Consider the following 20,996-nt stretch of genomic DNA (forward strand, 5'->3'; position numbering starts at 1 on the left):
TTTCCATTTTTACATTGGTATTGTCACTGTGTATATTGTTTTCTTGGCTGTTCTTACTTTACACTGCCATTTTTTGGGGGGGTCAACTTTGCCAATTTGCAGAAACAATCAGCATTGTTTTGATTTGCATTTTTTCTTATTATACACATGGCATATATATACACATAACAAAAACATACACACACTCACACATACACACACACACACACACACACACACACACCTAGTTTCTGTATCTTGGATGCCAAACCTTTATCAGAGAAATTTGATACAAAGATTTTCCCCCATTTTACCACTTCCCTTCTTATCCTAGATGCATCAATGTTGCGTGTGCAGAAACTTTTCAGTTTCAAGTAACAAGTTCTCTATTTTACATCTTGTAATTGCCTCTATCTCCTGTTTGGGTAAGAATACATCATCTGGGGGCAGCTAGGTGGCACAGTGAATAGAACACCAGCCCTGAAGCCAGGAGGACCTGAGTTCAAATTTGATTTCAGATACTTGACACTTAACTGGCTGTGTGACTTGGGCAAGTTGCTTAACCCCAATTGCCTTGCCTTCCCTCCCTCCAAAAAAAATTAAAGAATACATCATCTATCCAGAGCTGTGAAAGATATATGATGTATTTCTCTTCTAATTGTCTTAGAGTATGATTTTTTAATATTAAGGTTGTGTATCCATATAGAATGTATTATGGTGTGTGGTGTAAGGTGTTGGTGTAAGCCTAATTTCTGTCAAAGTACTTTCCAGTTTTCCCAGCAGTTTTTATGAAATACAGAGTTTTTCTCTATGGTAACTTCTGTTTTCCACTTTATCAAACGTTGGCTTATTGAGTTTTATTGTTTCCGAATCTCCCTCGTCTAGTCTGTTCCATTGATCTATCTGTCTATTCTTTAACTAATACCAGATGGTTTTGATGACTGCTGCTTTATGATATAATTTGAGGTCTGGACATGCTATTTCCCCTTCGTCCTTACTTCTTTTCATAACTTCCCTTGATATCCTAGTTTTTTTCCTAAATGAACTTTTTTTTTATCAAATTATGTAAAGTGTCCCCCTTGGTAATTTGATTGATATAGCATTAAACATGCACATTAATTTTGGTAGTATGGTCATGTTTGTTATATTGGCATAGTCTAGCCATGAGCACTGAATATCCCTACACCTACTTAGGTTGTTCTTTGTTTCTTTAAGGAGAGCTTTGTAATTGAATCTACATGTCTTTTGTGTGCTTTGGGTGGTTGATCCCCTGATATTTTGTGCAATTTGTAAGTATTTGGAATGGGATTTCCCTTTCTATTATTGCTGCTTGTGTTTTGTTATTATATAAAAATGCTGTTGATTTTTGAGGATTTATTTTGTAGCTTATAACTTTGCTGAAGTTGATAATTGTCTTAATTAACATCTTTGTTGGTTGTCAGGGGTGTTTCAAGTAAATCATCATGTCATAGCAAATAAGGGATAATTTTATCTCTTCTTTACCTATTATTATTCCTTTAATTCTTTTCTCTTGCCTTATTGCTATTGTTAGCATTTTCAGGACAATATCAAATAAGATTGGAGAGAGTAGGCATCCTTGCTTCACTCCTATATTTATTGAAAGAGGTTCTAGTGTATTCCCTTTGCACATGATGCTTGTTTTTAGTTTTAGATAGTTGCTTTATATGATATGTTTAAATAGGATGATTTCTAACTGAAGTGGTAAGGGGAGGTGGCATTACACAGGAGGAGTATTTGATCTGGGTGTTGAAGGACAGGTAGGATTTCAGTAGATAAAAATTTGGGAGGAGAGAATTCCAGAGGGAACAGGAAAACACAGGACATGTTTTTTCAAAAAGTGATAAATAATTCAGTTTGACTGGAGGATGAGGATCTTGTTGAAAAATAGAGAGAAATAAAGCTCTTGAATGCCAGACTAAGACTTTTTCTTACAGATAGTGGAGAGCCAAGCATTGGATATTTTGAGCAAGGCAGGAAGTGATTAGAACTAGACATCAGGAAGATTAATCTGGCAGTGATATTAGATAAGAGAGAAAGAGACTCAGAAACAGAGACACTATGGTAGGAGGCTATGGTACAATCCAGGAATGGAGATGAGGAACCTGGTTTAGGGTGGTGGCAGTGGCACTGGAAAAGAGGGGGGTGGATAGGAGAGACATTGTCAAGGAAGATTCTTCTCGAGGCAATACCATTTTCTGGGTATGGCCTGGGCATGAGTTCTCTGAGGAGTTCCTGGGATCTCCTGCCAGAGGGAAGTGGGATAGACCTTCCTAAGTCTGGAAAGGTTTGAAGGTTGATCTTCCTGGAGGTGGGGGCTCATAAGCTCATGGACTTATCACTGGAAGGGATCTTAGAAGTCATTAAGCCTGTCCCTCTCATTTTATAGTTTCGAAAGAGGCTCAGAGAGGTTAAGTGTTTTTCCTAAAGTCACACAGGCAGTAAGCAGCAAAATGAGAATTTGAACTTTGGTCCTCCAACTTCAAATCCCAAACCTTTTTCATTGTACTAGGCTTCCTGGAGACTCCTACTGACACCTTTGTGTCCACAGTAGAAGGGAAAAAGACTTGCCCTCAGCTTTTATGAAATATGGCACTACATGTGGGGAACCTGTGAAGGGTGAGGAGTGCCTCTCTTAGGTCCTCTTCTGGCTCCACTGATCATCATTTAGCTAAAGAGTAACCCCGGTTTCCCCAAGAACTGAGTGGAGATGTAAATTAAGAACCCCCATGGCTGGATGCCCAATGGTAGGGAGCTGAACTCACTCTTTTGGCTTAGAGAACAAATTCTTCTGATAGAAGAACATCAGACTGGAGAGGGAAAACCCCCTTCCTTGTTCCTCATTTTGGCAGAGATGGAGGCTTTTTGCATCAGGGAACACAGAACAACCAGACAGAAGGACACAGTCAGATTAGAAACAAGGACAGGAAATCAGAGCCCAAGCCCAGCCATGTACAAGCAGCCTCACTGAGAGCCAGACTCATGGGACAGGCTTCTTGTTATCGAATGTGGCACCCAGAGGTAACCTAGTAGTGAAAAGGTAGCTAACCTTAGGTAAGCCATCCATTTAGTTATTCTGAGCCTCAGTTATCTCTTCAAAATGAGAGGGCTGGAACTAGATGTTGCTGAAGGTCATTCCTAGTTCTGAAATGCTAATACTCTGACTATTTGATTTCTTGGGTCTTGTCTATTAATAGTAACCACCACCACCACTACTAACAACAAGAACATTTCAACAGATCATAGATATAGAGCTGAATATAAAAGCCCACTCAGTCTAATCTTTTTCAGAAGAAACTGAAGCCCTGAAAGATACCTGATACCTTGCCCCAAATGTTACATTGGTAGTAAATGGCAGAGCTGGGCTTTGAATCCAGATCTTCTGACTCAGAATCAATTCCTCTATGATTCTGTGTATGTTGTTTCCCTTCAGCAATTCAGTGATCTGTGATTTCCTAAGTCTGCTCCTCTTCTCAAAGTTAGTAAAAGGTCTTTAAGAATTGCTGTGGCTAAAAGATTCATCACCTCGAGGCTAATCTAAGCCTCTCTGAATTTGTCAAGTCTGTTCCTTGGATGAGCACACATAATCCATCACTGTATTGGGATGGGGACTAGAGCTACAATTTCATTGATGTAGGGAAATCTTGAATGAGGGAACTCCTTTTACCCATGCAGGTCGACACTTTCTCTGAGTCTTAGGAAGCACCAAGCATGGGGGTAGCTAGGTGGTGAAGTGAATAGGACACTGGTCACAGAGTCAGGAGGACCTGAGTTCACATCCAGCCTCAGATACTTAACACTTACTAGCCATGTGACCTTGGGCAACTTACTTAACCCCAATTGCCCTGCCTTCCCCCCTCCAAAAAAACAGAAAGAAAGAAAAAGAAAGAGAGAGAGGGAAGGAGGGAGGGAGGAAGGAAGGAAGGAAGGAAGGAAGGAAGGAAGGAAGGAAGGAAAGAAGGAAGGAAGGAAGGAAGGAAGGAAGGAAGGAAGGAAGGAAGGAAGGAAGGAAGGAAGGAAGGAAGGAAGGAAGGAAGGAAGGACGGCCCAAGCAGGTTGTGACTTGCCCAGGATCACATAACCAGGATATTTCGGAAGAGGGACTTGAGGGCCAGCTTTTTATCCACTACACCGTACCTGCCTCTTCCAGCTGTGATTTTGAATGGTTGCCTGAACAGACAACTAAACATCTCCCAGAAAGATGGCAGTGCAGTTGAGGGGATAAAGTGAGGAACTCTGTGTCAACTTAAGGATATAAGACAGCCATATGTCCTGAGGATTAGGGAAGTTAAAATAGCTTCAGTACCAGAAAAGGGAAATATTTCTTAGGGTTGACCTGATTCAATTCAATCTGTCTACCATGTACAAAGTGCCGTGCTGGGTGCTGGGGATACAAACCCTAAACAAAGCAGTTTTTCCTACATTCTACTGGGTGCGGATAGTCTGCTGGGTTGGAGGAGAGGGAGTCAGGATAGAACATACACTCTGGGGCATACACACAAAGCAAATGCAGACTAAGGTCCAGTAATTACAAGAGGTATGGACAGCTGGAGGGATGAGTAAGGGCCTTGAATGGGAGATGGAATATGAGCCATGCTTTGAGGGATGTTGGGGACTCTTCAGATGGAGAGGAGGGAGTGCATTCTATACATGGTAAAGACATGGAGGCAGCTGTTGGAATGGAAAGAAGTAACAAGTCAGTTTGTGTGGAAAGAAGAGTGTTAAGTAAGACTGGGAAGGTAAGTGTTGAGCTAGGTTGTAGATACCTAAGGACTAGACTGTAGTTTTTTCTTGAGATAATAAGATGCTATCCCAATGAGGGAGCATTTTGGGAAAAGGAATGGTCAGCTTGTGTTTTGGTGTCATCAGTCAAGAAGGAGGATGCATTGGAGGGAAGAGAGACCAAAAAGAGGGAGAGCGGTTAGCAGTGTTACAGTAATACAGATGAGAAGCCCACGAGGGCCTGAATTGGAATGAAGTTTAAGTAAGTAGAGGGAAGGGGGGATGATGATTCTATAGTAAAAGAGGGGACATCCCACTATATCTAAAGTTGTGATAATTCTTAGAGAAGGAAAGCTAGAGTTTATGTTTGTCCTTGGGAAGTTTAATTTGGCAAAGTACAGGATTGTGAGAGTGGAAGGGGAGGGAGGGAATATAAACCCACTTAAGCTGTTTGCTAGATGTACCTTTACTTCCAAACAGTTGCTTCCTTAATTTTAAATTGTCTCAACCTGCTCATTGATGGGGACCCCTGAAGGAACTCAACTCAACACAACACTTTGATTCACTAAGTTCCATTTCCTATACAGTGCTTTCTAAAAAGTAGTAAAACTGATTTTCCTAAAAAAAAAAAAAGACTAATGATCTCAAAAGCACAACTGCACCTAATGTAGCTTCCAGCAAATGTAGATATTTTGCTTCCTTTGAATGGACTCTGTCTTCATGGTAGCTGGCCTTAGGGAGGTTTTCCAGTGCATGCATGATGTCCCATCTCCACCTCTAAGCAGCATTGAGATCCTGGCAGCAAATCCAAGTAGACCAATCACATCAAACCTCTCAGCCCAGCTTGGCGTGCTGTTAAGCCACTGCCAGTTGTGGCCACTATGAGTGGGGCCAGCCAGACTGCCTGTGTCAAGCCCAAAAGCTGCTTCTGTCTGAGTAAGGTATGACCACTTAGGCGCCGTCACTAAAGGCACCCAGGCCAGATGCACACAGCCAAAGCTGGGAAAGGGGCCAGAGGAGCATCAGTCAAGGTCATATGTCTTCTTCGGGGCTTCACAGGCATTTCTGTTAATGAGGGGATAATAACAGGGTGGGGTAGGATGGAGGACAGACCCAGAGAAGAGTTCTTGTTCTCCTTGGAGTGCCCTTACCTCTGTAGTCAGACTAGAGGTGGATTGTAGAGTCAGACTGTAGTCAGACTTCCTAGCTGCTAGGAAGTCTAGGGTCTTGCTGAGTAGAGCGTGCACTTCTTAACTCTTGTGTGTCTGGACCGACCCCCATTCATCCATGCTGTTTGCTCATTCTACTTTGTCATGACCATCTCCAACAATATCAGCTGGAATAGCTTGATTTTTTCCTCTGCAATGCATTACACCTCCATACCCACCTGGTAGAGTTTAGGCAAGATCTCCACCCTTGCTGGGGGACACCCAGGCAACAACTCACCTGGTGTACGTCACTTTGGCCCAGGGTCCCTTGTTGCAGGTGGGGCCAGAAGGCCTAGGAGCTTTGAATGGCCTATCTTGAGCCAACAGGAAAATAAAATCTTATTTCTGGATCGGGATCTGATTGGCATGAGACCTGCTAGAATTTTCTGGAGTGCTTATGCCAGGCTCCTTCCTTAGCTCCTGCTGAGAAAAGACCTTAAACAAATCCAGATGTTCTTTCACACATGCATGGATATTACCTACACACAGACAGACAGACAGATGCACATATGGAAGGAAACTCGTGGTTCCTTTTCTATTCTCACATTTTCTGGATTTCCCCAAGGCATGGGGAAGAATTTAGCTTGCTTAGCTCAGGGCCTTGAGGCCTGAAGTTTTTGAGAAGGTCAGCTGGGCTAGGACTTGGTATATCACTTGATTTTATGAACTAGGAAAGTAGCAAAAGGTTTCAGTATTCTTTACCACTTGGGTGAGCCTTTGATTTTCAGGGTCGGAGAGGCCCCCATTTTAACATCATTCACTTCTCTGCTAGAAGGAGTTGCTACCCTGTTTCTCTTTGCACTGGTCCAGTGTTCTGGCTGAGATGGTGGAGGAACCTACATTCTGTTACTTTTCCCGGCATCAGGCTAGGGCCAGGAATTGGGTCATAACTGACTGTAGCTGTCCCCAGAGCGGCCCCTGGGCCTCCTGCCAGCCCAGATGTATTACATGAGAGTTCAGAGCCCTGCTCCTAGACCCTGCATGGCTGTCTGCAAGATGCAGCAGGATCACGCGTGCCCCTTTTTCCAGGGAAGAGAAAGAACAGAGATGGGTGCCCTTCCTTCCCCCAGCCTCTTGACTAAGTCCTATGGTCTCCAGTATCCTGACTCTGGAATTTGGCAAATTTTAATCACTTCTCCCACTGGCCCCTAGTTGTATTGCATGGGCCAAAGAGAAGGGTTGAGTAACAGAGGGGATATGTGCCCAGGACAGAGTGCATTGTTTGAACCTGGAAGGGGCAGTAGGGATCTAGAGCCCTGGGAATTCTGCCTACTTCCCTAGCCACCCGAGGGATTCCCCTTGCCTGCTTGAGGGAGGTTGTGTAACCCTGCCCAGTGGCCATAAGCATCTCAGAAATTGCTGAGGTCGCAAACTCCTCTGTTTGTAGAAGAACTCTGGAAAGCAGATAGGATTATCCCTTAACCCCTCACTGCCCTCCACTACTTGAGGGCTGTTTTGCTTGTTCCCTGACCTGTGCTGTTTTTAGAGTTGGCTGGCTACCAACATCTTCCTGACTGTGGCTGCCTGGAAAGTTTTAGCCTAGAACAAGGGAATGGGCATCTCTGACAAAGTCAATGAGTGAAAGGCATGGCTTTGAGAGGGAGGAGGACTTGGCTGATAATGTATATAGGGCTGCAGTCTTCTTTCCATTGATTTGTGGAGCTGACCTGGGAGAGGAAAGCAGGAACCATGAGCCTCTATGCCTGGATTTTAGTGCATAACGGGGTGTTGGGCCGGATAGTGGGGGTTGAGGGAGTTCAGTAATTCAATTTAACAAGCATGACATAATGGAAAGAGAACTGCACTGAATGTCAGGAGGTCTGGGTTCTACTCCTGGCTCTGACATTAATTGGCTCCTTGATTTTGGGCAAATAATCTCCCTTTTCTGGGCCTCATTACCCCATCTGTAAAGTAAGAGAGTTGGGCTAGAACAGAGTCTCTTAATTTGTGTGTGTGTGTGTCATGGACACCTTGGATGGTCTGGTGAAGCCTGTGGACACCTTCTTACAGTAATATTTTTAAATGCATGAAATACAATACCCAACACTACAGGGGAAGCCAATTATATTGAAATACACTTATCGAAGTATTAAAAACAACAACAAGTTCAAACACCCCAGGTTAAGAACTCCTTAAGATCCCTTAAGATGTTCTAACATGGTATATGATTCTTTGTATTTATTGATAATTTTTACTGTTTACTACTTACTGTGCTTTAGGTTTGAGTCAGACAAGTATGAGAACTGAGGTTTCTATTCTACAGGAGTTTAGAATCTTGCTTAGGAAGCAACTGAAGAAGTAATCAATCAGTAAGCATTTATTAAGCCCCATAAGCATCAGGCATTGTGCTAGGGTCTAGGGCAGGGTGGGGAACCTGCAGCCTTGAGGCCACATATGGCCCCCTACATCCTCAAGTGTGGCCCTACATGTGGCCTCGAGGTCTCAGGCTCCCCATGCCTGCTCTAGGGATACAAAGACAGAAATGGAACAGCCTTTGCCCTCATGCAGCTTACATACATGCAGCAGGAAAGAAAAGAAGTACATGTGGACAAAATGTATACAATATCCATGGTTATTTTGGGGGATGGCAGGGGAGACCCTAGCAACCAAGGGGCATCAGGAAAGGTTTCCTGTAGGAGGTAGACACTCTTATTCAAGTATTCACTGTGTGGTATAGGCTATATAAATACCACAGGAATTCAGAGAAAGGAGAGATCACCATGGGCTGCAGCAGTTAGGGGAGGCTTCACAGAAATGATGGGAGAATTGTCATCGTTTTTCATTCTCTAGGCTGTTGGGGTGTCTAGTGACAGCAAGCCACTGTAAGAGCCTTTCACCATATGTGGATACAGAGCTGAGGTTCCCTGTAGCTCAGGAAGCCTGCCTTTATTATTTCAGCATGTAGGAAAGTCTTTGTCTCACTCTATTTTTTCCCTTTTCCCCCACTTTCCTTCTTCTTGTTCTATGCGTCTTTCTGGGAGGGGTTCCTGAAATACCCATAAGCCATCCTTGCTCACTCCGGACCCAAGAACCATGCTGGTCTCTTGGGACCCAGCATCCCAAGGATTCCTTTGGTGCCTGGAGGTCTGCAAAACATGAAGCCTTTTCTTGGCATTGCTCCAATTATGCATACGCCTCTGCTATTGTATTTAGTTTGTATATATTTTGTATTTGCTCATCTGTGTTCCTGTCACTTTCCTGAGAATGTACCTAAAGGACAAGCACCATTTTTTGTCTTTGTATATGCAGAGTGTCTGGCACACAGAAGGCATTTAATGAATGCTTGATGAATGAGTGAATAGCCCCCTCTTAAGGGGCCTCCTCTTAAGAAGCTCAGGGCACCTGAGTGATGGGAGATGAGCCCAACTCAAGCCAAGTCATCCCTTCTTGTTCTTAGCTTCCTCATCTATAAAATTAAGGGATTGGACTAGGTGACCTCTAGGGTTTCTTTGGGTTCTGAAATCCCATGTTCTAAGATCTCATCAAACTTTGATGTTTATTGTCTTCGTGTCTTGCCCCAGAGGTAGCAGGGAATTTTATAGGACAAGAAGGAAGTCATATGGGAAATAGCATTTCCAAAACAGAACCAGGCAGTTAGTCAGTCGATAAGAATTTATTAAGCACCTACTATGTCCTGAGCAGTGGGAATACAAATAAATGCAAAAGGTAGTCTCTGCTCTCAAGGAGCTCACAGTCAGATGAGGGAGATAATATGCAAATACTTACAAACAAACAAAAATATGCATTTAAGGATAAACTGGAAATAATCAACCAAAGGATGGCATTAGCACTAAGGGGGATCAAGAAAGCTTTCTTGTAGAAGGTTCTATTTTAGTTAGGACTTGAAGGAAGACACTGCTCTTTGGCCTCTTGGGTTGTGGGACTGATAATGGTCACACCTGCCAGACCTTGGTGGAGGGTTGGTCTTTTTTCCTTCTGTCACCTTTCAGCTTTGTGCATCCTAAACCCCCTCGGACAGGCCAAGGAGCATCGCCCCGAGCGGAGCAGGAGCCAGTCCCAGGAAGGGGACAGGGCAGTGGCTTTGACCCTCATCCTCCGGCAGCCCTGCCTGTCCTCAGGGAGAACTGCTCACAGGCTCATTCTCTCCCCAAAGTCTGGAGGGACCTAACGGGGCGTAATCTGAGCTGCTGTAGGAGAAAGAGGCCTGCTAGAAGTGCCAGCACCAAGAGTGTTCCCGCTGCGGCCCCTCCCCCATGAGCCCATTCATACTTCTTTCAGTGCCTGCCAGCCCCATGTCAGGAGAAGAGGACTGAACCTGCACCGAATGAGCCTTTCTCTTTCTTCCAGATTCCCAGAGCTGATTCTGGGACATAATGCCCGACCTTTTCTCTCTCCCTCCCTCCAGCTCTGGGGCTAGGCTTAGCCTGGGGGGGAGGTAGTCACTAACTGAACCAGAGAGACCCTAAAATCTTGAATTTAGAGGAGCTCTAAAGCTTATCCCGTCTACCGACTTTGAGTAGTTAACTGGAAGGGACTTCAGAGGCCAGCAAATCCAACCACACCGTTTTACAGCTGGGGAGTAAGGGTCAGAGACCAGATGTAGACCCAGGTCCTCTGACTCCCCAGACAGTACTCTTTCTGCTGCACTGTGCTGCCCTTTATTTTAGGATGAGGAAACTGAGGCACAGAGAAGTGACCAATGTAAACAAGGTCCATAGCTAACTAGTGGCACAAGCTATGACTTGAACTCAGGTTGCCAAGTCCCCATCCAATGGGACTTGGAGATAATATGGATTCAGGGCTCAAGGTATGATCAACTGAAAGCTGGAAGGAAGCTTAGAGAACATCTATTCCAATCATTTTATTTTACAGATGAGGAAACTGAGGCTTAGAAAGGGGAAGGTTTCGTCATAAGTTAGCAAGGCCTGGTTTTGAACCCAAGACCTTTAATTTAAGATTGGATGCTCTTATCACTGTACCTTGCTGCCTCCTTAGGACATAAAGTGAGGCAGAGAAAAAACCTTAAATGGGATGAGTTGGGGCCAGGGTTAAACCAGTCATGGTGTGCTTTCTATAATTTAAAAAAAAGTCACTATCACTTCACAGTGACTCTCTGCCTGCCCTCCCAAAACAGAAACCTCCCTTGTCCCAAATAAGTAAGTAGAGTCAAGAAAAACAAATCAACACATTGACCAAGTCTGAAAATGTAGGCCTTATTCCTCACCTACTCTCCACCACCTCTTTGCTGATATATGGAGACCACTTGACAGAGATAAAGTGCTAGACCTGCAGTCAGGATGACCCGAGTTCAAATCCTGCCTCAGATACTTAATAGTTGTGATCTTAGGCACATCAGTTCCCCTCTGTCTCCCTCAGTTTCATCATCTGCAAAATGGGGATAATAATAGCACCTACCTCCCAGGGTTGTTGTGAGGGTAAAATGAGATAATATTTGTAAAATGCATTGCAACATTTAAAGCAATATATTAATGCCACTGGTGGTGGTTGTCGTCATTGTTAAAACTGGGAAATATGCCCCGCGTATTTCTATTAGGTTGGAACCAATGACCATATCTGAGATAATTATAAGTTTAAATAGTACAAATTTATACACATATGACCACTTCAGGGGATTCATTATTTGAACTAAAAGGGACATGACTGTATTATTATTATAACTAGTTTAAGCATTCATCACAGTTTTAAAGTCTTCCAGAGTTATTTTCCTTTGCATTATTATGGTTACATAAATTGTTTCCTGGTTTCTTCTTTTCTCACTCTTCATCAGTTCATACAAATCTTCCCAGGATTCTCTGAATTCTTCATATTTATATTTTCTTATGGCATAAAAATGGGGCAGCTAGGTGGTATGGTGCATAAAATGCTGGGTCTGGGGTCAGGAAGACTCATCTTCCTGAGTTCAAATCTGGCCTCAGACACTTAGTAGCTGTGTGACCCTGGGCAAGTCACTTAAACCTGTTTGCCTCAGTTTCCTCATCTATAAAATGATTTGGGGAAGGAAATGGCAAAACACTCTAGTATCTCTGCCAAGAAAACCCTAAATAGGGTCATAAAGAGTTGGACGTGACTGAAAAGTAACTCAACAGCAAATGGCACAATAATATTCCATTATATCCATATACTACACTTTGTTCAAGCATTGCCCAGTCATTGCATTCCCACTTCTAGTTCTTTGCTATTAAAAAAAATGCTGCAATATTTTTGCATACAGAGGACCCTTCCTGCTGTCTCTGACCTCTTTGGGGGTATATGCATAGTAGTTATATTGCTGGATCTTTGTCAGCGTTCAATTTAGTGCCTTTTTGGAGTATAGTTCCACATTTGCTAATTGCTTTTCTTCTTATATCTGAAGCACTTCTGGATTCCTTTTCTATCGTCTAATACATGGTCTGGTGCATTTAACATTTGCAAAAGCCAGAATGCTTAGGGGTGGGTAGTGGCACAGTGAATAGAGCACCGGCCGTGGAGTAAGGAGGACCTGAGTTCAAATTTGGCCTCAGACACTTAACACAAAAACTAGCTGTGTGACCTTGGGCAAGTCACTTAACCCCAATTGCCCTCCAAAAAGCAAAAAAAAAGCCAGAATGCTACACTATCCTCAGCAATTGGTAGTAATTGGTGCTTACCATGAGCAGAGGTTTGGTGCCATCCTTTCTTATAGCTTCCATTTCTTGAAGGGTAGTTGGGAGTTGGTTGGGATATTAGTGATGGGGTATAAATTTCACCCTAATCCCCCTCTATTGATCCCAGACTGGTCCTAAAGGAGGAGGGATTTCAATTGAAGTTGAAATGAGTTTGGTGGAGGTGAAATTGGACAGCATGGAATCTCAAATGTTTCAAATTCTTGGTTCTTCCATTCTCAGTTCTCTCAAAAGTTTGGGTTTAATGTATTTATTTTATTTCTCTAGTAGCCCTAGAAACCAGGGTCTAAATTACTCTCCAACATGAATCTTTATTGTTTGAGTAGTTCAGGCTTTTACTTAGTTAGAAAAACATGTGGTTTGTTTTTTGTTAAATTTCCTCTGGAAAACAATGGTTTAAATTCAAGAAGGGGGAAATATTGGGTTTCACTTAGTCCCACACTGGTCTTCTGTCTCCCTTTTGAAGTTAGAAGCAAATTGTCCCCTCTCTCCAGTGGGGCTTCCCATGTTTGGCATGGTCCCTTTGGTTCAAAGTCCTGACTTTTTTCTATAGAGTAGAAGGGACACAGGGCTTACCAAAGCCGAGACCACCCCCTTGGCAGTGCCCCTGAACTCCAGAGCTTCCTCTGTGAGCTCCTTTTCCTTCTTGACACACTTCATACACATGTCTTAGGCTCTTATAAGCCTGGGCTTAGTGCCAAGGGTTTATCAGTATTAAAAGTTTCTGGAATCAGAAGGTATGGATTCAGAATCTACCAGAGTCTGCATGTGTGACCTTGGACAAGTCATTTAACCCAGAGTTATCAAGCATGCAGTTCATAACACTCCTGAGTGTGAGAAACCAGATTAAGATATAATTTGGAAATATTTTTTCAAAAGAAATAAAAATATAATGAAACATAGATAATGTTAATTTGTGGTTTTCTAAGTCAGACATCCTTATGTACTATTCAGTTACTTCTACCTGAGTTTGACACCACCAACAACCTATCCATACCTCAGTTTCCTCATCTGTAAAATGAAGGATTAAACTTGATGGCTTCAAGATCTACTTTAAGCTTTAAATCTATGAGCTTGTGCTTTCCCAGATTTCCTTGTATATGGCCCAACATTTAAAATTAAATTCTTCGAGCTCTGAACTGGTAGTCAGGGGATCTGGGTTCTAGACCTAGCTCTACTGTTAACCAGTTATATGACCTTAGACAAGTCACTTCCCTTCTGGATTTTAGCTCCCTCGTTTGTAAAATTAGAGGGTTATTCATATCAAATTGCTTACCTTCTCAATGAGTAGGGAAAGGAAGGGAAGGAAAGAATTTGGATTTCTGAAGGTTTTAAAAATGAATGCAAAAAAAATTGTTTTACATGCAATTGAGGAAAAAATAAAATATTAAAATTTAAAAAAAAATTAATGAAAAAAAGATTGGACTAGTTGACCTTTGGGGCTCTTTTAACTTCATAGGATCACCAGATTACAGATTTAGAGCTGAAAGGGGCTTTAAAAATTGCCCTTCCTTTTTATGGAAGAGAAAACCAAGTTAAGGGGCTTGCCTAAGGTTGTGTAGGTAGTAAGAGGTAGGCCTGGGGTTTGAACCAGGGTCCGCTGACTCCTGATCTTGTGTTCTAAAGTTCTGAAATTCTCAGAAATCTATAAATAGTGATGCCTCCTTTGGGGAGGATGAGATGAATAAAGGGGTGGGAATAAAATGGGAGCTCATCCTTGTTTTGCAACGTGTCCACGGCTACTCTTTGCCCTGCCCAGGACACTGTGTTGACTAAGATCTGGAGTGACATCAATGGTCTGTGTTCATGTTTTGACTTAACTTTCCTCTTTCTTTCATCCATTTAGGGGTTTCCTGGTGACTTTGGGGAAAGAGGGCCCCCCGGATTGGATGGCAACCCTGTAAGTGTTTGGAGATGATGTAGAAAGAACATTGGGTCTGAGAGGAGGTGAACTGTCTGCTTCTGGATAGGAAGGCCAAGAAGAGAAGCATATTTATCGATTTAAGGCCACTCTGCCATGTACTGTTAATTCTTCACTGTTTGATTTAAAATCTAACAAGCAGATCCAGGGTGTTCAGATCTCCCCGTTCCAAGTCCCCTGTGTCTTTCTTCATTCCCCTTAATATTGAGGCCCAATCCTAGACTGGGTACATTACTATTAGAGAAAGTTTCTGTGGCCTGTGGTCTGATTGTAGCCCCTGGCACATCCATGAGCTAAAAGAGATTAGATTGGAATTGGGAAAGAAATGAAACATTTCCCAGCAGGTTTTGTGTGCCTGCCTTGGAAATCTTGTCTATCCCATTAAGGGTATCATCTGTTCAAGGGAAAGGAAGAGAACAAACATTTTTAAGTGCCTACTATGTGCCAGATACTATGCTAAGCGCTTTACAAATATTCTCTCATTTGAGCCTCAAAACAACCTGAGAGGTAGGGGCTGTTATTATACCCATTTTATAGTTGAGGAAATTGAGGCACAAGTTAAGTGATTTGCCCAGGGTCATGCAACTAGTAGGTATTTGAGGCAGGACTTGAATCCAATTCTTCTTGACTCCCTGATCAGCATTCTATCGACTGCAGCACAAGAGGCATTCTAGCAGAGGGAGCAATGGTTCAAGAGACAAGATAAGGGGTCTAGGTTCCTAACTGAAATTCCTTGTGCGATGCTGAGCAAATAATTTCCCCTTTCTAGACCTGTTTTCTTCTCTGTTCATTGAAAGGATTGGATTATATGATCCCCAAGGTCCCCTCTAGGCTGGAAATACTAAATGGCTTCACTAGGGTTCGCCTGTCATTGACCAAAAAGAAGACCAGGTGTGGGATGCTGGGTTTCAATCCCCCCCACTGCTTCCTCCCTGTCCAGAAAATAGAATATGAGAGTACATTGGTTTCTCCCTATAGGTCCATAGGCAAATTCCTGGCCTGCCCTCTGGGAGAATCTTACCTGGACTCCAGGGTGTTCATGCCTCTGCAAGCCAAGAGCATCTCCATGCCAGAGGACCTGGGGGCACAGGAGAATTGTAGTTGCTCACTGAGCTGGGAGGCCGATGCTGCCTGGGAACATTCTCTAAATATTTATGACCAGCAGTGGGTCTTGAATGGAGGCAATTTGTTTCCAGCCACTTGAACTTGAACTATAGGGAAGTCACCCCCTTCTATAAGAAGAGGGTGGGGAAGAAATCTTCCCTTGTTTATAGAGTTTACAAATAATTGGAATTCTCCAAGTGCAGGAAGATGTTCAAGTTTGGTTTGGGATGTTTGGCTGCAGAATTGCTAACCGCAGAGCCAGGTCAGTCTGCCCTGGGGTCTGGGACCCTTCTTCAAGTGCTTCCTGTTCCTTGGACAGGCAACCTAGGGCTTTGGACCAGAATGAATACCCAAGAGATTGCAGAGCTGGATGCTGTTAGGGGTGAGGAGTGTCAGGATCTCAGTGTGGGCCCATGTGCAACACTTACTAACCATTCTCCCATTCCTTCCTGAAGAGGCAGTGAGACAAAGATGCTGCCTCACTTCCTGTCCTAAACAGCTGTGCCCAGCTGTGCCCATCGTGAAAGGGACTGGCTTTTGGTTTGTCTTCTCCCCCTTCCCACAAAGTTCCATTAATCATTAACTGTGATATGTATGAAATGAAGAATCTCAATTAATATCCTTAAAAATGTTCATTATCAGGTCAATTAATAATAAATAATTTTTTAGAACCCATTATCTTGCTTTGTTAAGGGAGCCCCCCCCCCCAAGGGGCTTCTCATTTCCAATAGGAATAGCAATAGGGCACTGGACTGAGAGTCAAGAGACTCGAGTTCTAGTCCTGATTCTAAAAGTCCAGAAACTCAAGTTCCAGTCCTGATTCTAAAAATCCAGAGATTCGAGTTCTAGTCCTGATTCTAAAAGTCCAGAGATTCAAGTTCTAGTCCTGATTCTCGAAGTCCAGAGACTCAAGGTCTAGTCTCAATTCTAGAACTCTAGAGGCTTGAGGTCTAGTCCTGATTCTAGAACTCGAGACAAGTTCTAGTCCTGATTCTAGGTGTATGATCTTAGGCAAGTTAATTTACTTCTATGATTCTCAATCTTCCTTTTCATATAGTGGAAATAATAATTCTTTACCAGTCTAGTTCATACACAGAGGAACTGGAAGTGTATAGGGCTGTAAACCTACTGACCCAGCCATCAAGCCATCCCATTTAGTGACAAAGATAACTAAATTAAAATTATAGTTATTCATTTCTCCTGGTATTATTCATACCTTGCCTTTGCATGAGACCTTTATATTTCCCCAATCAGTTTACATCTGTTATTTTATTCGGTCCCCACAACCTTGTGAGGCAGGCAGAGCAAACATTTTTATATCCATTTTATGGTTGAAAAAACGGAGGCTCAATGAAGTTCAGTGTCCCTTGGTAAGTTAGTGATAGAATTGAGGCTTATTATGTACACACCACTTGATTCATTGTCTAATAGTCACTCACTGTGGATAGAATGCCCTGGAGTAAAGAAGGCCTGAATTAAAATCCTATCTCATGAACATACTAGCTGTGTTACCTTGGGCAAGCCACTTAATTTCTCTCTGCCTCAGTTTCCTGAACTGCAAAATGGGATAATAATAGCACCTACCTCCTAGGGTTCCTGTGAGGATCAAATGAGATAATATTTGTAAAGGGCTTAATACAATGCCTGGCCCATAGTAGGTACTTAATAAATGCTTATCACCTTCTCTCTGCACTTCCGGGGTTACAAGTACAGTTGGGAGAACTCGTGGGGGAACTTATATGGGACGAGAAACAAGGTGGGCACATCCCGAGATCCTGGAAACCTCAGACATTCCTAAGCTTGCTTATCCTTCCATCTCCCCTGCCCTCTAGAAGGGACTTCCCTCCCCCCCCCCTTGCCCTACCACCATCACCCTGTTTCCAAAGCAGGGGATTTGAGTGGATAGTCTGACTTCCTTCCTGTGGTTGTCTGACATGAAAGTGCTGATGCTGGAAACATGATTCTGTTATATCCTTTAATCTCATTGACTCTTTAGGGAGAACAGAAGGTGAGTTCCCTCTGCAGCTAAGCACCCTAAGGTCTCTAGTCTAACTTTTAATGGAGGCCCCGAGAGAGGGGGGATTAGTTAGTTGCCTGGAGCCACACATAGAGTTTATGGTGTAAGGAAAAATCCCAGGCAGGAAGGGAGCAATGCCCTCCGCTGTCCTCCAGCCCAGTTCTGACAGCCTGTGATTCTGTGACTTAATTTGGAGCCTACCCACTGCCATGTAGGCTCTGGCAGAGGGTACCCACAGACCAAACTGGTTCTTTGCCTCATGTGGGAGAACTGTGTCCTGTGGAAGGCGATGGTCAAGGAAATCTGTATGGCCGGGGTGGGGCTTGAGCTGTGTGCTTTGGAGGGTGGGTCCAGTTTGTTTAGGGAGACAAAAAAGACAAGGGTATTCTAGGTTCAGGAGGTGCCCGGACAAAGGCACAGAGATAGTGCACGTGTGGAACAGAGAGGCCAGTCTGGGCAGTGTAGAGGGTTCAAGTAAATGTGGGATGAGAATGGTGAGAGATGAAGGTGAAGAGCCTTGAATGCCAGCATAAAAACTTTGTCTTGAAGCAAATGTGGGCCATTGGAAACCTCCCATTTCCTCAATTTTACTTTCTTTTCCTGTTCTACCCTTCTTGGATTTTCCTTTCTTGCCACAGAATACTGCTTTCTTCTCTTTCTGCTGACTTGCCTGCAGAACCATGGGGATACCTCAGTAAACCATCTGTTTAGAGAGGCAGTGAGGACTACTGTAAGAATGAGTACTAGATTTGAAGTTAAGAGAGTCTTGGCTTCAAATACCAGTGATGATATTTGCTGTGTGACCTTGGGCAAGTCATTGAACCTCTCTAACCAGAGTTTTCTCATCTGTAAAACAGGGTTTAATAATACTCTTAATTCATACCTAGAGGGGTTATTGTGAGGGCTAAATGAGACAATGTGTGTCAAGTGCTGGTGTTATTATAGTAATCCCTTCTCTAAGTGCCTGACTCTGGAAAATGGCATCCCAGATGAGAGCGGGCCTATGTGATGATCCCCTAACAGCCCCTGATCCCTTGGTATCCCTTAACTGTGCTGGTTTTATTTCACTTTCAGGGAGAGCTGGGTGCCCCAGGCCCACCTGGAGTTCACGGACTTATTGTAAGTATGAGAATATAACCTGACCCTGACCTGGGGGCTCGGGAACAAGAGGAGAGGAAGGAATTGAAATCATTCCACTTTACTGGGGGCAGCTTTGTTTAATGTACAGAAAAGGAGACTGGAAATCAGGAGACCTGGCTTCTCATCTCAAATCTGTCACTAACTAGCTGAGTAGCCTTGGTTAAGTGAGTTCATCTTCCCTGGGACTCAATCCCAGCAATCTCATTGAGTCTTTTGGAAGAACAGGGGCTGAGTTTTCTCTGCAGTTAAGAACCCTATCTTCTATAAGCAAAATTTTAGTGGAGGACCAGAGTCATGCAGAGAGTTCATGATGTGACCTTGGAGAAGGCAATTTGCCTTCTCTGGTTCCATCCCTTGTAGGAGGAAGAAGCTGGGTTAAATGCAGCATTCTTAAACTTTTTTTTGTGGGGGGAGGACAGGGCAATTGGGGTTGACTTGTCCAAGGTCACAAGGCTAGTAAGTGTTAAGTGTCTGAGGCTGGATTTGAACTCAGGTCCTCCTGACTCCAGGACCAGTGCTGTATTCACTGTCCCACCTAGCTGCCCCATTCTTAAATTTATTTGTGGCATGGACCCCTTGGCAGTCTAAACCCTATGGACCCCTTCTCATCATAATGTTCTTAAATATGTAAAAGTATGAAAGATAGGATTTCCTTTGAAATTTATTTATTACAGTTTGTTAAAAGTACACAGACACCAAGTGGACTAGAGGTCCTGGCAGTTTGCTTGGGGGAGCAAACATCGTAGGCCTCTGTACCTGCCTCTATCTAGCTGACTGCTGTTTCTGTCTTTTGACTGTGCTGTCATCTAATTAATTAAATCATCCCCCTCCCCAACAAAGCCACTTTCCCTCTAGTCCTGGGCCTTCTAGGGGCATCTACAAGGCTATATAATATCCCAGGCTGGCATCTCAGGAGACCTGGGTCCACACTTTGCTATGGGACTTTAGGCAATTCTTATAATGTGTCTGTTACTCTCTAAAGTTCACCTGTGTTAGGGGCAAATGTGGCTCTCTGTGGAGAGTAAAGTGAGATGAGGTAGAACACTCTGAACCTGGATCTGGGATAGGGGGAGATTCCCTTCAGGAAAAATCCCTTCCCTGAAACACGGGCTCCCAGAGATGCCAACAAGCTTGAGTCCTAGACTGTTTCCCTCTGGTAATGCCCAGAAGGTCCCTGTATAGGCTTGTGCTACAGGAGAGGCCATCCTTAGAAAGGAGCAGAGCCATACTCCTTGGTCCTATTACCAGTTCAGTTTACATCCTCTCTCTTGGAGTATATGCTTTTGAAAGTTCCTTCCAGCTCCGAGATTTGGTGTTCTATCCTAAGGCCCTTTTTATAGCTCTGATGGTCCGAGTCTATTAAAGCCTCATGCCAATAGAGGCCCATAGCTGAATTTTACCCTTGCTCAGCAGTGAAGCCCAAGAGTCTGCTAACTGGGGGTGTCTGCAGCTGCAACAGACAGACACGTTTCCCTGCATCTTCTCTTCCTGGTCCAGTGGTCAGGCCATGTTGCTAACAACTGGACCAGACAAAGAGACTAGAGATGGCAGATGTATGGATTGGATTCTCCCCCTGCCTAGGAGAGAGCCTGGTATTGTCTGTCTTGGGCCTCAGCAAGATTTACAATACCCTCCCCCACCCAGAGTCTTCAAGTCTGAATCTGCAGATCTTCTAGGAAATTTCCCCTCTTCTCCACCTGGGAGTGGGAAAGAATGTCCAAGGGGGGGCAGCTAGATGGTACAGTGGATAGAGTACCAGCCCTGGAGTCAGGAGGACCTGACTTCAAATCAGGCCTCAGATACTTGAGACTTACTAGCTGTGTGACCCTGGGCAAGTCACTTAACCCCAGTGGCCTTGCCCCGCCCCCCGCAAAATATCTAAGAGATGATTAAAAGGCACTGAGAGCTGTGTGACCTTGGACATGACACAATTTCTCAACCTGTTTCTTCATCTGCAAAATAGGGTTTCATAATGCCTTAGTACCTACTTTGAGGAATTATTGGGAGGATCAAATGAGATCCAGCAAATAGTCATTTAGGGCAATAGGATCACAATAGGAATGTGGACTTAGAGCAGGAAAGATGCTTTAGAGATCATCTCATCTAATCCCCCTTAATTTCATATATGAGGAAATTCAGGCCTGTAATGGGAAGTGTCTTGCTGAAGGTCATACAGGTGACAGGTGGCAGAGCTAAGATATCCAATGTGGTGTGTGTGTGGTGTGTGTGTGTGCATGTGTGTGGTGTGTGGTGGTATGTGTGCA

The 20,996-nt window shown here is 43.7% G+C and overlaps 1 protein-coding gene across 1 annotated transcript in view; it reads left to right on the forward strand.

The window, feature by feature from the left end:
• COL27A1 (collagen type XXVII alpha 1 chain) overlaps positions 1 to 20,996 on the forward strand; it is a 259,247-nt gene that overhangs the window by 101,470 nt on the left and 136,781 nt on the right. Inside the window, exons 13-14 of the mRNA XM_069062697.1 lie at positions 14,397 to 14,450; positions 18,667 to 18,711. Of these exons, the coding sequence (XP_068918798.1) occupies positions 14,397 to 14,450; positions 18,667 to 18,711 (99 nt within the window). The remainder of the gene's footprint in view (positions 1 to 14,396; positions 14,451 to 18,666; positions 18,712 to 20,996) is intronic.

The sequence above is a fragment of the Petaurus breviceps genome, unplaced genomic scaffold, assembly GCF_028583685.1.
Source record: "Petaurus breviceps papuanus isolate PSGF00001 unplaced genomic scaffold, PetGlider_PUasm1.0 90503, whole genome shotgun sequence".
NCBI lineage: Eukaryota > Metazoa > Chordata > Mammalia > Diprotodontia > Petauridae > Petaurus > Petaurus breviceps.